Genomic DNA, 16,618 nt, shown 5'->3' on the forward strand with positions numbered 1-16,618 from the left:
TTTTTCTATTCATTTGATAGTTTTTGTTGATTTTGCTTTTTAAATGGACTAAATAAGCATTCAGATATCTTAGGTAATGGAAATTCCTCCCTGCTATCAACCAAATTAGCTACAAATGATTTCTGACTATAGAGAAACAAGACACAAAATAATAATAGTAACTATGAATCCAAATCCCACACTTGTGGTAAAGATATTTTTGTGTCTACAGGATGCCAAATACTCATGTCAAAATGGAGGGAAACATGAATCTACAACCTGGCTGTTATTTTATAAAATGTCAAATTTTTATATTTTAGGAAATAATTGACTGGAAGTTTTTCATTTGTATCTTGATAGTTCCTGCCACCTAGACATATCCTGAATGTAAGTCTACCATTTAAGTTACAATTTCATTTCAGGAAAAGAACGTAGTGATTGCTGGTGAATCATTTTCAAATTATTTTTCTGATTTGCAAAAATAGACCAATTTATTGTCTGACACAGCCTCATCAACCATCCATGAGGATGCTTCAGACTGTGACTCTTGGATCGACATGTGGCTCGTAGAAGCCCCTCAGAGAAACTCTTGCCTGGTTACCATGGAGGTAGAAAGCTCAGTTCACTTTTCTACAGGGGAATCAATGGAAGGGCTCCCCTCTTTGTTACTCTATTATCCTCAGAGAAATATTTCTAACTCAGTACGAATCTTCCCAAACTGCTGCTTTCAATACAATGTTTACAGCCAATATTGCTTTCAAAAACATCTCTTAAACAACCACCAAAAATCACCTATAAAATTAAAGTTATTAAAACCAGCAATTAAGATATCAATTTATATGTTTCTAGTCTTGAGAAATTTCACCAACCAATTGGGCCTTTTTTAAAAAAAATCTATGACCTAAGTCCCATGCACAGATATGGAACAAAAGAAATAATATGACTAATTCAAATATATTCATATCTCAATAGGTACATTTATTAACAAACAAGATTTTAATTTTAGAAATACTCTAATACTACTAAATACCAAATGAATGCTCAAAACCTCTCTAGATCCACAGCCCAGTGATCATGAGAGGTTAGTCTACAAAGTCCCCTCAACTAAGTGAAAATCAATCTACACAGTCATTTGCCTTTGAATACTGGTTAATTTTTATCATATACTTTCAACAATAGAAGGCATCTCAGTAGCAGTGGTCGAAAGACTACACACACACACACACACACACACACACACACACACACTACTGAGAGACTTCTGAACTGAATATTCTTGGTGATCAATGTGACTTACTTTGGTATGTGGAAAATAGATAATTTCATGTCAAGTACTGTTAAGACTTAGCAAGATAAAAGCAAATGCTTCGATAATAATATGCTCGCTATCACTATTGATTATATGCAATGTGGTTAAAAAAGTACAGGAAGAAAAGGGCAACTGCAATGAGATAAGAAGATAAAACAGTTGCAAAGAAACCTCCTTAAATTTCACTTTGCTAAACTCTAAGCAGAGAAATTTCATTAAGAGAAGGTCATATCTCTTACTGGCAAAAAGTTAACAGTAAAGCTAACTCAGTAAAATACATATTAAGGAGTTCTGTTTCATGCTCTACTCTAGTAAGCTATTTAAATAGTTTCACTGATTTAAAAAAAAAACATCAAATACATATTACATTAAAATTTTTGAATTATTCATTTGCCTTAATTATGGGAAAAGTCTCTAAAATCAATTTCCTAATAATGGAAATTCCAATCATTAGTACGAATTAGTGAGCATTTATTCTAACTGGGCAAAAAAGTAAAATAAATAAAAACAAGGTATATTTTGGTATAACCACAATACTGTACCTCGGTGGTCCTATTCACCATCATCTGAAGCAGTGTTGTGTGGGAAGAAGAGGGAAGATATTACACAGTGCAAAATTAAGTAAACGGTCAATCTGCTCACTGCAACTGGATACACTGTTCCAAAATACATTCTACTGAGAAAAGACATCCGTAATGCTATCCATACAATACAATTTTACCTTTCTAATTCCATTTCTTATTCCATACTTTTCTTATTCCATACCAATAGAATAAGTAAGCAGATTTCTAAAAAGCTGAACCCCATCTTTAAGAGACAATTATCTTAAATTTTGTTGTTATTATACCCAACAGCCGGTCCCCTTCTTTCTGAAATACCTCCGACGGTAATTTATCTCTTAGGATGACCGGAAGTAATTTTGCATTATCACCATGGCCTACTTCTGTATCATCCCCCAGGAGGAAGCTGGCAGCCGGAGAGTTCCTGTCCACAAATGTGTTCAGCTTTTACCTTGGATTGTACGTCAGCGTTGTGATCGTTCTGAAGCAGGAGTGCGGCAGATTTGGTGTCGTCTTTCCTCGCTGCGATATGCAGAGCCGGCAGCCTCACTTTCCCTTTGGTGTCATTCTCCAAGAGGATGGCCACTGCCTGGTTGTGTCCTTGCTGGAGTGCCACAGCTAGTGGCGTAAAGCCATCCTAGCAAAATAGAAGGAAAAACCCTCAATTAAATTTTGGAAGCATGGGATTCAACTGTAAGCAATGCCTCTAATGTTTAAAATAAGAATTAAGATTGAGAAGAAAAGCAAAGGGATTAAATATTCCTGTGAAGATTAAAGCAGATGATCAACTGTCCTATGCTGTACTATGGACTGGTTTCATCAGATTATTTTCCTAGCTTCTGTTCTAAATATTTTGAAAAACATCTGCATTCCCTAACAAAGCATACTTCACATAAGGTGAACTTAAATGTATGTTTAGAATGGGAAAATAAAAATCGGAACCAACGTTAAGTATACAGGCTAATCAAAAGGAAAAAGTGGGAAGGGTTGGAATAAGAGAGACCAAGTCTGACTGAGAAGCAAAGATACAGTAGCTAAGACAGGGAAATAAATTCTGTAATTAAATATGCAAGCTTCTAAATGTCTCTGTATCGATTAGGGGAGAACAATAATAATTATCAATGGAATGGTCTATTACCAATTAATGTGGCAAATTTGGAACATAATGTAACCTAAAACTTTTTGATAAATAAGGCTAGTTCATTAATTTTATACTTCATTGAATTTTATGTTACTTAGATCATTTAGATACAATGTGCTAGGTAATGAAAAAACAGATTTTTAATTCTAAACTTGGCAACAAGTTAAAAAAAATAAAACAATAGCACAGATCATCAAAGTTAAAGGAATTTTAAGGGTAGATGGATAACCATGCTTGTAAATTTGGAAACTATGTTTTCTTTCTAGAAACAAGTATTCAGTTAGTAGAAAGGTGACAAATAGAAAAAAATCTATATATATCATATATATCCTAGGCTCTGTGTATTTTAAAACCTCCCTTACTCCACAAAAACTTGAAAACAAGTCTCAGAAGTTTCCATTCATAGAAGAGATGAGGACATTAAGATTATATATTAATGATTACATTTTAGAGACAACAGCAATTTACCATAATCTAACTACTCGATTTGTTTTCAATGATAACTTTTTTAAACTGTAGCGTTTTGAGAAAAAGTGATTTCCTATAGCACTACCACAAAAAGACTTGAATTTGTTTTAATAAGAATTGAATTTTAGATAAACACATTACTTAATAGAATGGAAGAATACAACATGTAGCATTGTAAAATGAAAAATAGTAGCCTAAATTTAGAACTTTGGCACAAATTAAGTTTTCTGTTGAGAAAGAAAGAACAGGCTCATTATCATATACATATTCGATTATCCCCTGCAACACTGTGATAGTTTATATGAAAAGAGTATGAACTTTGTTTTTGTTTTTTCTTAGAGACAAGGCATTTGCTGACAGTACAGAACCTAATGAAAAAGTTTTTAGCCTTCAATTTTGGTAATGTTCAGGAAGAAGGAGAGTTAAGAGTTATAAAATTAGTACTGGAGGGACAGAGAATTCCCCTCAAAGAATTTAACTTTCAATGTCTACCACATGGATTTCATTCTATTCTATGCTTCATGAGGGAGGGGTGAATATTTGAAATGATTTTTTCAAGCGCCTCAACTAACTCCATGAAAAAGGAAACCCATATGAAAATTCAGTAGCTTCATTTTTCATCGTTTATTTACCAATGCTAATTGCTATAATTATGGGAAATTTCAAATATTTAAAGATTTATTTTCAAACATGAGTTTCATGGAAGTATTGAATAATCTCATGATTATCTGCTTTTTAAAGTGGTCACAATGTCTTGATTAGTAGTTAATTTTTACAAATTAGGGCTACTTTTGGGCACAGAGGAAATGTCTTCTTTAGGCATATTCACACGTGTGCACATGAGACTGTACAAGGTATCTGGCAATACAGTATAAAATATCAAACAGTAATCAGTCCTAAAGCCCTGGAAACATGGTAGGTTTTACAGAACGATAGACTAAAAGGGAATGTCCATATGCGTGTTACTTGATAATCATTAGGGCCAGCAAAGGGGAGGGGGGGATTAATCAACTAAGCTTATATATGTCCAGTCAGTCAGAAATTAATTCTAGTTATTTAAGTGATTAAAAACTTAAACAACAAGCATACACATGTCTAAGATAAGCTTCAAACCTCATACGATTCACTTGCAAAAGCTGCATTTTTGTGTAGAAATCAGAGAGGGTTTTCATTTTTTGAGAATCACAGTGCAACATGGCCTCTGCTGATGCAGTGTATATAAAGGGATATTTTTTGAACCAGACTGAAATGCTACAGAGAGCTACACCAAAGGAGCCTTGAGACAGCTATGAATACCAGCAAGCAGAATTTCTCTAAACCGTACACTAGAAATAATAAATCTATCCGGTGGCTAGAACTCTGGACTGTGATGGTTTCTTGGGGGAAGTGATTCTGCATTCAAGAAACTAAAATAAAACAGACACAGATTTCCTTATTTTGGTACATTTCTCAGTTGTTCTGATACAGAGATAGAGTCTCACATAGTTACTCAAGATTTACCTGAAGATAGTCATATGCTACTCATTGACATAATTAGTGTCTCAGGAAAAAAGAAAAAAAAAAAAAAGGCCTCAAATCATAAAAATCACACTTTACCCACATGACAAGAGTGTAAAATCTGTGTGTTAAATACAGAACTTGAAATCATTTTACATTGGGCAGTTGTGTTTTCCAGTCATAAACAAATAAGAAACATGGCCCCATTAATAGTGGTTTCTTGGGATTTTTTTTTTTTTAAGTAATGAGAATAAGCTGTCAGAAAGTTATTGCAATTGGCTCCATAAAGTTTTCTGCCAAAGGGACTGGAAATGGATTTAATAGATTATGATGATCTCTTCCCCCAGGGCAGGACAGAAAGGAATTCATGTTTATTTCACCTAAAGACTTAATCCTTCAGAAAGAAAGGAAGTCCTTAATAGACGTTAAAAGTTACCAACTTAGTTTCTGGAGGGCAAGCATCTATCAATCATCTCTCACTCCAAGCCAGGAGTTTTAAAGTTCTATCAGTGGAGGCACAAAACATGAGAAAGGAAAAACACAGCCTGCATAATCTGGTTGAAAGGGGTGAGGAGTGGCATGACCCAGTGGAACTTTTTTCCCTTCTCTGTGTCACTCACTTCCAAGCTTTGGCCCCACGAGGCACCACCTCACAGTGGTGGTTTGGAGACAGTTTCTCCAAACTCAAGGGTTTCTGGAGGATCACTTAGAAATCGCAGTTCTAAGCAACCACTGAACTTGCTCCTTAACGTGCCTACGCAAAAATGAGAAAGAAAATAACAAAGCAAGTCTGTTTCTTGGAGGACATGCATAGTTTGAAAAGGAAAGTGATGTTCTAAACTGGCCCACTCTAATCCTTTCTTATGTCTAGATGTCCTGAATGTTTTGATACTAAATGGACTTTGAACATCCTATTTAATTGTTGCTATAATCATAGTCATACAACTATATGCCATAATTTGCGCTTCAGAAAATGTGAACAGCTTTATTTTTGTCACACATTCCTCATAAAATTGTGCTAACACAGATACCTATGAATAATTTCTGATCATTAAAAATTGTTCATTTAGAGAATTAAATTGGATCCTAACAGATACAATAGTGATGAAAAGAGATGGATAGGATTTACTGTAATCTGATTTTAAAATAGTATAAAAACTCCCAAAACCTAGAGAATGGCAAATTGATGGAAGCATGAGTTCATGTAAGAATAAGTTGACATGAATCCCAAATCAAGGCATAAACTCATTCAACTGTGTGCACTGGGTCCTTTGTTCATGGCCATCATTGTACGTTACACAAGTAACATGAACACTCCTAGCATATTTTATTATTTAAAAAAAAAATTTGTAATGTTTATTCTTTGAGAGAGAGAGAGAGAGAGAGAGAGAGAGCATGAGCAGGGGAGGGGCAGAGAGAGGGAGACACAGAATCTGAAGCAGGCTCCAGGCTCTGAGCTGTCAGCACAGAGCCCGATCATGACCTGAGCCAAAGTCAGATGCTTAACTGACTGAGCCACCCAGGCGCCCCATGAACATTCTAGCATATTTTAGACAAGATAATGGAGATCCTTTGCAGCTGGATAAAAAGAATATGGACATTAAGATCAAAGAATTTGAACCTCTGGGTTGACGGTCTTACCTCAGTAGCAGTGCTCTGATTAGCTCCATTTTCAAGCAAATATTTTACAACATCAATGTGGTTCTCTTGGGCAGCCATGTATAAAGGAGTGAAGCCATTCTGAGGACAAACAATAAAAAAGACATTTTTAATCATTTGTAAAGTTTAAACCAGGGAAGAATACCAGAAAAGGAAAGAGAGAATACTATGAAGTAAACTTTTGAAATGATGATACATATAACACACCTTCACAATGTAGTATACATATATTTACTATTATAAAACTAGCTATAATCAAAGTGAACCAATTCCTACACATAATTCCTAAAAGAATGAGGACAAAGATATATGGAAACAATATTTACCAAATTCCCTATCTTCGTTTCAGTTTTAGAGATTTACATTTCCCATTACCTAACACTGTTAAAACTAAAGATATTTAGAATTTTAATATAATCCTATGGCATACATATAAATTCTCATTATATGTAGTGTATTTATAAAATAATATTTATATAGTATCTTCTGTACTTTTTTAATTAAATTTTTTAATGTTTATTTCTTAGAGATAGATAGAGTGCGAGTTGGGGGGGGGGGTGCGCAGAGAGAAAGGGAGACACAGAATCCAAAGCAGGCTCCAGGCTCCGAGCTGTCAGCACAGCACCTGACGTGGGGCTCAAACCCAACAACCGTGAGATCACGACCTGAACTGAAGCCGAAACCTTTAACCGACTGAGCCACCCAGATGCCCCTCTCCTATACTTTTTAAAAAAATGTCTATTGACTTATTTATGAGAGAGAGAGAGAGAGAGAGAGGCAGAGAGACAGGGAGACAGAGAATCTCAAGCAGGCTCCACGGTGTCAGTGCAGAGCCTAATACAAGGCTCAAACTCACAAATGGTGAGATCATGACCTAAGCTAAAATCAAGAGTCTGAAGCTGAACCAACTGAGCCACCCAGGGACCCCTATCTTCTGTACTTTATTAAATCATAAACTATTCAAACAGGCCACCATTATCTTGAATGTATGCAGTTTAGTTAGCACTTTTAAAGGTATAAATTATTACTCATTCCAGAATAGGCTAGGAGTGATTGCAAATCTGATTGAAAAGGTTTTTTAAAAAATCTAAATTTCAGTATTCTGATTGAAGTAATATGGTTTATACTGAACATCTTCATATTATTTTTAAAGCCATTCTGAAATTCTATCATTCATTAACTCCCATATTTATGCATTCAGTTATTTACTAAAATCCAGCCACTGGTAGCTGGGACATCACTGGGATACACTGATAAATAAGACAGACATCTGCCTTCATGAAACATATACTATGGTAATATTATAACATTATTACATAATCACAGTTAAAAGAATCACTGAAATTGTACAGCTTGAGTTTAAAATTAAGTTTAAATTGGCAAATTTTCTTTTCATCAGATCCTTTGCAATAGGTAACACCGCATTAAAAAAAGACTTTGTAAAAAAATAGAAAACATGGGACACTACATAAACTCTTAAATCTAACAACTCTCTCAGAACAATGCCAGAGCCATGGGGCGCCTGGGTGGCGCAGTCGGTTGAGCGTCCGACTTCAGCCAGGTCACGATCTCGCGGTCCATGAGTTCGAGCCCCGCGTCGGGCTCTGGGCTGATGGCTCAGAGCCTGGAGCCTGTTTCCGATTCTGTGTCTCCCTCTCTCTCTGCTCCTCCCCTGTTGATGCTCTGTCTCTCTCTGTCCCAAAAATAAATAAACGTTGAAAAAAAAAGTTTTTAAAAAAGAACAATGCCAGAGCCTTACGTGTTGTTGGTTCCATGAAAAATTCTTGCATTAATGAGAATAAGCAAAAACAAAGGATTTTCAAAACCATAAAAGGAGAAAAAATAACTGTTTTTAAAAATTCTTCTATATGCATCGTTTAAGTGTGGCAACATTATTTAAGATGGCCAAGATCTGGCAAAATATAAAAATACAGAATATGGAAGTAGAATAAGAAAAGAAATTTTAAATTTGATTACAAAAGAAAATCTGCAGACTTCAAAAGAGGAGGAAATTTTTAAACTAAGAAATGTTGTCAAAGGAACGAATTGACAATTTTGTAGGATGCAGGAATAGCTTGCTAGTTGGATAGCATATTTTTTTTTTAAAACATAGCAAACAGGTGAAATCTTGGGTATTTTAAGAACACTGAAGAGGTGGCGGAAGGACGGAATTAGAGATTCAAAGGAAGGGAAAGCCAGTGAGTGTGGTTAAAAACAATGAGTGGGTGTGGAATGGGGCTCTTTCATGACAAGGAAAAGGCAGGATGCAAAGGAAAAAAAAAGACGAAACAGAACTTTTAATAGAGTAAAACACTTTGCTTACATGTTTTCCTCTGACAGAATCTTGGATGTAGATCAGGAGAAAGGGAGATAGACCGTGGTTGCCACATCAATAGGGAAAAAAAAAAATGTACCATTCTTAGCCTCCCACCCTGGGTCCCGGGCTTTAGAGGGGGCCTCCTCTATTTGAACACGGTAGGGATCCAGAGGCCCAAAGGGACATGCCCATCCTGATCCTGCAGCTCTCCTGCTTCCAGACCACACATTAGGCATGAAGTTACCCATAATCCTTGACTAAGCAGCCCCCAGCATGGTTCCAGTGCTTGCTCAGACTTCTTTGGGTTCATTTTCCAACAGGTCTGTGCCATGCACACCGTGTGACAGACTGACCCCCCCAAATATGTCCTCACTCTAATCTCTGGATTAGATCTCTAATCAATGGCCCCCAAATATGTCCTCACTCTAATCTCTGGAAGTTGTAGATGTTACCTTATATGCCAAAAGGAACTTTACAGGTGTGATTAGGTTATGGATCTTGAGGTGGGGAGATTATCCTGGATTGTTCAGCTGGGTGTAACATAATCACAGGGTTTTTATAAGAAGGAGGCAGGAGGTCAGAGAGGAGAAAAGACACCATACTTCTGGCTTTGAAAATGGAAGAAGGGGACGTGATCCAAAGAGATTTTTACTTAGAGCCTCCAGAAAGAACCAGCAGGGGCAGCACCTTGGTTTTAGTCCTAAGCCTAATCTCAGACTTCTAAAATTATAAAATAACAAATCTGTGTTATTTTAAGTCACTGAATTTGTGGCAATTTGTTACAGCAGCAACAGGAATCTAATAGACACCCCAGGAGCTGTTTGCTAGGGAAGGTCAGAGTAGTAGGTGTGGGTCAGGGTGTTCACACCTTTACACATGATGCTCTATGGGGAGGATGGATCCAGGGATGGGCCAAGAAGAGGAACCCACTGTAGGACAGGGTTTAGAATCAGCACCACCCCCGCCCCCACCCCGCCACCAGCCACAATCCTGTATGGAACTCCAAGGTTTCTGAGAAGTTTAAATTTGGACCTGTCATATTGTTATAAGGATATATTTATCAAGATAGGAAGATAGGAGATACTTATTTAAAGTTAACTTGATATATAGCTTTTAATTTAAAAAGTATATTGTAGGGGCACCTGGGTGGCTCAGTCTGTTAAGCATCTGACTCTTGATTTTAGCTCAGCTCATGATTGCACGGTTCATGAGATCAAGCCCCAAGTTGGGCTCTGTACTTACAGCACGGAGCATGCTTGCGATTCTCTCTCTCCTCTCTCCCTGCCCCTCTGCCCACTCATGCTTTCTCTCTCTCTCTCTCAAAATAAATAATAAACTTAAAAAAAAAAAAGTATATTGTAAGCGGGCCTCTTTTGCATTCATGCCCTGGGCTCTGCAAGTATTAATGGTGGGTTAGTGGTAGAGAAAGAAAAGGGGGAAATATCAGTATATAGCATATAGGGGAGGGGAGAAAGGGCAGTCACAAACATTCAGGATCTTGATTAGAGTACATCATGAATCCCATTTGTGCCTGGTGCCACCGCCTCAGCATGCAAGGGCTTTCAGCAGTATAGGGGATACAGATATGAAGAACAATAACAATAAAAATAATTTACTGAACTTCTGCTATATGCTATTCACTATGAGAGATGATTTCGATGTCACCTCTAATTACTGTGATCATGTATGTGTCTGTTTGTCTGGAACAGTCTAAGTTTATGTCTAAGTTTATGTATAGTACCCTGGAGTAATAATTAATAGTGTCTCAGTTTGAATGACACATTAAATGGCCTAATACTATCTCTAATACTTAAAATATTGCTGCAACATTGGTATTGCCATATCCTTTTTTTTTTTAAAGTAAACTCTACATCCAAAGTAGGGCTCAAACTCATGACCTCAAGATCAAGAGTTCCATGCTCCACCAACTGAGCCACCCAGGCATCCCTCTTCACCCCACTTGAACTGAGGCAGCTGAGGCCCAGACAGTTGGGTAACTTGGCCAAAATCTCACAGCTAATAAGTGAAGTGAAAGTGTCTCCGCTGAACTGGAGTCTCCATGGGTGAAGCCAAAGCACCTGCAATTTTTAAAAAGCTCAATTTTTGAAATTACCTGAAGAATATTGTTATAGGTGATGCAGAGCAAATGAATGGTTTAGGGCAGGAAGGGCCGTGATCACATCTGCGTTTCAGAGCGTCCACTCTGGTGAACACTGAGTGGACCACACCCAGTGTGGTTTGGGGTGGTGGAAGACACGAATGAAAGTACGGGGTTAATCAGATTTTGTAGTATTTGCGATAGTACATTTAAAAGATGAAGGAAGCCTGAGCCAAAACAACATCTTGGCTAGGCGAGGGAGGGAGGGAGCTATTTACTGTTACAAATATGTGAAGTAAGAAGGCAATAAAGATTTACTACAGGTCCTAAAGACGTGGGAAATTATCCTTCCCTAACTTCCTGATACTACTTAACAAGAAATACTCCGCCAGAAAATGTGAAACATGCCTCTGGGTAATTGGGACAGGGCACTGCAGCCTTTTAACAGCACTGTGAATTTTACAGGAAAGCTTTTATGTCTGCATATAAATAGATTAATAACACAGGATTACTGGCCTGTGTCCATGCTTCCAGGTGCTTTCCAATGTATTATGTCTCCATGCCTTTCTAAAATAGTCTGGCTGCAGGTAGGTATAAAAGTATATGTATTTTCTTCTTGTTGGTATAAAAAAGTCAAAGAGATCCACAACCTGGGCTGATACTAGGAGGATGCTAACAAGCACCAAATTATCAGCTGTTACGATAATTAACAGCGTGACCAGTAGGTGCCTCTACCAACCAGTTATTAAATATTTTAACATTATTCGTCTCCATTGCCACTCATGTATATTTATTCAACAAAAATGTGTTGGGTGACTCTTTACTGCCAGGCATTGTGTTTGGCATAGTGATTCAGAGAGGAAAGGCAAAGTTCCTGTTAATTAGGAGCTCACAGTCCAGAGACTGAGATGGGCAAGTGAGGAAACTACTATGTTACAGTTCAGTGAACACATATAGAATTCGTTTCTCTAAAAAAGAAAGAAAGAAAGAAAGAAAGAAAGAAAGAAAGAAAGAAAGAAAGAAAGAAAGAAAGAACTTACATGAGAGATATAAAGAGAATACAGAAGAGCACAGAACTAAACTGGGTAAGGAAATCATATCCAAAGGAAGTCACTGGAAGTGACACTTTGGTAGACAAGGGGAGTGATTTGGTTTGAACTGAATCACGAAAGCTGAAGTTAGGCATAGACGCAGGAAAGGGACTTCAAACAGCGGAAACCCCATGAGAAAACACTGAACATCTAAGGATCTGCAAATAACTCAATGTGGCTAGCAGCAGGAGGAGGCTGACACAGGCAGGAATCAGTTCCCATGTGTCATGCTAAGGAGTCTGAATTTTATTCGGAAGACTTGGGAATCACGGTTTTAAGCTGGGGTTTGACACGATCACATTTCCATTTTAAAGAGATTCATTTGGGGCACCTGGGTGGCTCAGTGGGTTAAGCATCCCACTCTTGATTTTGGCTTAGGTCGTGATCTCACAGGTCGTGATCTCACAGTTCATGAGTTCAAGCCCTGAGTCTGCAAGAGCCTGCCTGGGATTCTCTCTCCCCTTCTTTCTCTGCCCCTCCCCTGCTCGTGTGCACATTCACTCTCTCTCTCTCAAAATAAATAAACTTAAAAAAAAAGAAAGATTAATTTACCAGGATTGAGGAGGATGAATTGGAAAATGGCCAGAGTATAGTCTGGAAAAGTAGTAATAAGGTTTTTACAATAATCCAGCTGAGAAATGAGGATTAGGAATATTAATATGATTTTGATATTTTAAAATGTAATTTAGTATTTATGTATTTATATTCTACTTAAAGATTGATCATATTGAATAATATTTCTCATATTATTGAGGTTATAACAGTCTCTTAAATCCAGAAATTATGCTGTTTCAAGAATTCAAACCCTTGTAATATTACAAAAAATGTTTTCCTGTTTTTATTAGTGATATAACTACAACCCAGTAATCAGATTTCAGCTGCTGGTGAGAATTTCTTTAGGTAATTGGATTATCTGGGAAAATTGAATGAACATGAGCTATTTATGTATCTACCTATCAAATGTAGATTTATTGAAGCTTCTCAGAACATTTTTAAAATAAGTAGATCTATTGATATTTGTATATCATTTCAAAGCAATTATACAGAGACAAATAATGTCAGTATGCAAAGCAATAAATGATTTAGAATCAATGATTTGGACAAGGACCAAAATAAAAAAAATTCTAAGAAATATCATCATTAGCAATTTTTAAGATCTTAACTTTTCAGACTTAATTCTATCACCACATATAACCTTATTCTCTCCTTACACAAATGGAGATTCATCAATTGGATGACTTGAAAGATTGATCATATCAAATTACTCTAATATTAACTGGAGTCAATGTTACTATTCAATTCAGAGGGTCTTTTTATAGCACCAGGTTTAGTCCACAGTTTGTTACTTAGGCACTTAGATGATATGTCTTGAGAGTAATGAATATGAATATAGTATTGTTTATGTCCTCATGAACAGAAAATATAACAGAGTTCACAGAATACACATATATAGGACCATCTGTAGCTCAATACATATTATTGAGCAAATGCATACTAATATGTATATATATATACATATATATATGGTTGGCTCAATACATACTAATTTCCAAAGAAGCACAAAAAAAGCGCTATCAGATCACTAAAGAGCAAGCAATTAGTACCATGAAAAAAGGTACTTTTGGCTCAAGCACATAGATCTGAGAAGAAATTAGGAGGCCTTAATGAAATCAAGACAGTAGATCTACAGAAAAGAAAATGTTATTTGCTATTCTTTTCTGGTTTCATTTTCCCCATGTCTCAAGAAATGTGGTGTTTGTATGAGAATTCTCAGTGCATTTGCTGTAGGTACACATTTCACTTGGGGAATTCTGTTCCCCGAGCCTAATAACAAATCTAGTGAATAGTAAAAGAACAGTAAGCAAAATTACCAAAGATGAGTAAAAGCCAATGCAAAAATGCATCTTGAAAAAATGTTTTACAGGTTTAAAAATTCTTTTTTAAAAAAATTTATATATATTTATATTTATGTATGTTTAAAAAATTTTTTAAATTCTTAACCAGACAGATAACAAAGAAAACTGAAATTCACATCACTACCTAGCTAAAGATATACTTTAGGTGATTTCATGGATCAAGCATAAGCTAAAAGAGTGGACAGTGATTATGGAAATTTCAAATGGTGTATCTCTGAATGCTAGTCATTGTTATTTTACCTGTTTTAACTCTTGGTCTTATGCAGCTAAACTTATTAAATAATTTTTAATGATTAAAAAACTTGCCATATTTTCATAGGTGAAAATGTTCTAGCTGAAAGGAAACTCATCATTTTATAGTTGAGGAAATTTTAACCCAGAGACTGAGTGCACCACCAGGTGGACTGGCCAGCTACACAGATTAAGGAGAGAATAGAAGGTAAATGGACACAGTTCATGCAGGGATGCTTGCTTTACCCTCTCCTTCTCATCTTTCAGGCCTTGATATAAGCATCACCCTCTCTGAGAGGCCTTATTCAATGCCCAAAGCAATTCTCAGTACAGAGCAGATGTTCAATAAATATTTAAATGGGTGAGTGAATAAAGTAGAACAGGAACCAAGTTCCTGAGATTCCTGGGTGGCTTAGTCAATTGAGTGTCCGACTCTTGATTTTGGCTCAGGTCATGATCTCATGATTCGTGAGAATCTGTACTGACAGTACAGAGCCTCCTTGGGATTCTCTCTCTTCCTCTTTCTCTGCCCCTACTCCCCCATTTGTGCTCACTCTCTCTCTCTCTCTCTCTCTCTCTCTCTCTCTCAAAATAAATAAATAAATAAATAACAACAAAATAAATAAACAACAACAAAAAAAGAAACCAAGTTCCTTTTTATGCCTGCAGGGGTCTTAAAATATGTCTTCAAATTCTTTGACATGCCTCCCTTCAAAAGGTAAAGCCTATTTCCCCTTTCTTTGAGTGTGGGCCAACTTAGTAATTCACTTTCAGTGCACAGATTGTGGTGGAAACTATATTGTATGACTTTGAGACTAGGGTTTAAAAGTGACTGGCTTATTGCCTTGCTCTCTTTTGGATCACCTGCTCTGGAGGTAATGAGCTGCCAAGTCACGATGACATTCCAGCAGCCTGTGGAGAGAAGCGGGTGAGCAGGAATTGAGACCTCCCACCAACAACTAGCACCAACTTGCCAACTATGTGAAAAACCACCTTGGTAGTGAATCTTCCAGCCCTAGGAAACCCTTCAGATGGTCAACGTTTTCATCACAACCTCATGAAAAACTCTGAGCCATGATCGCATAGCTAAGCCACTATTAAATTCCTGATCCACGGAAAGTGTTATGATCGTAGAGTTTATTGCTGTCTTAAGCCACTGAGTTTGGAGACAATTTGTTATGAGCAATTGCTAGCTGACACAATGTCCAACAAGGTCATACATGATCTGACCATGGTTTACCTTGCCAACCTCTAACCACTCATATTCTACACTGATTCCTTTGTTTTTAGGAAAGGAATTCATATCCTAGACAGTTATTTTCATATAACTTTGACAAAACACAAAGACAAAGCAACCTAATATGGTAGTCATGTGTTACCCTTCTTTATCGTATTTTGCAATTAGAAAAGATTAAGTCTTTGCATTTATAAGAAGGGAAGAGTGAAGTAGGTCACTCGTGCATATTTGCTTAAATGGAGATGTCTATAATCTAAGAGAATTTGAAAATTACAGCTTTAAAGCTTTATAATACCCCTAATGCCATGTGCCTTTTGCCAGTTTTCTAAGAGTACTACATATACTTTTCATATCTACTAGAAAACTAATCAACAAATTATATGCCCAATTCCAACAGTAGAATATGAAAATGGTTATAGATAGCCCTGGGTTTGAACTTGCAAAAGTAGAATTCCCCTTCTGGTGAAGGCTTCTGTCTTTTGCAGGAAGGTCATTATCAAGATTTAGGCTTTTTCACAGAGCAGAATTCTTCAGTAGACTTAGCCATGACTTCCTAGGAAACTCTTCATCAGACAGCGGTTAGCACAGGTTGGTAATTACTCCTCTAGCTACCATCCCAGATACCATGTATCATCTTCTTCCTTTGAACTAGCATTATGAGAGACAAGGCTGGGAAGAATCCCCAAATTATCACCCAGCTTTAAGGTCAGGATGATTCAAATTATTTCCCTAAATATAACGTAAATGCACAGCTGCAAAGGATTTAAAAAAAAAAACAAACAAACAATGGGTATTAATTGTAGTCACAAAAATAAAGACTATTTTGTGTACTCTGGGGGTGTAATTAGGGCAAAAGAACAATAGATACGATTATACACTTGCTTGGTAGTGAAGAAGGAATTTCATTAATTAAAATACCATATGAATTTTCTAAGGTGATTTGAACTTGGCAGTTCTTTACCAAGGTTAAGATACTAGGGGCTATTTTTAACCACCTTCTTCTCTCCAAAGGTCCTCTATAAAGGATTATAGCTAAACTATTAAATGACATTAAAATGATTAATGTTTTAAATCTTTTGAAGGGGGTTCTACTTTATGGAATATTTACCATGTCA

The 16,618-nt window shown here is 36.6% G+C and overlaps 1 protein-coding gene across 20 annotated transcripts in view; it reads right to left on the bottom strand.

Moving 5' to 3' along the window:
- ANK2 (ankyrin 2) overlaps positions 1 to 16,618 on the bottom strand; it is a 272,404-nt gene that overhangs the window by 136,447 nt on the left and 119,339 nt on the right. For 11 of the 20 annotated variants that reach the window (XM_036064261.1, XM_036064265.1, XM_030313222.1 and 8 more), the window contains exons 5-6: positions 6,596 to 6,694; positions 2,300 to 2,485 (exon numbers count right to left, since the gene is read on the bottom strand). In XM_036064261.1, the coding sequence (XP_035920154.1) occupies positions 2,300 to 2,485; positions 6,596 to 6,694 (285 nt within the window). Of the gene's footprint in view, positions 1 to 1,830; positions 1,855 to 2,299; positions 2,486 to 6,595; positions 6,695 to 16,618 lie in introns of all 20 variants that reach the window. The other 9 variants (XM_036064262.1, XM_036064263.1, XM_030313210.1 and 6 more) reach the window with 1 other exon arrangement.

This window comes from Lynx canadensis, chromosome B1 (genome assembly GCF_007474595.2).
Source record: "Lynx canadensis isolate LIC74 chromosome B1, mLynCan4.pri.v2, whole genome shotgun sequence".
In the NCBI taxonomy this organism is placed as follows: domain Eukaryota; kingdom Metazoa; phylum Chordata; class Mammalia; order Carnivora; family Felidae; genus Lynx; species Lynx canadensis.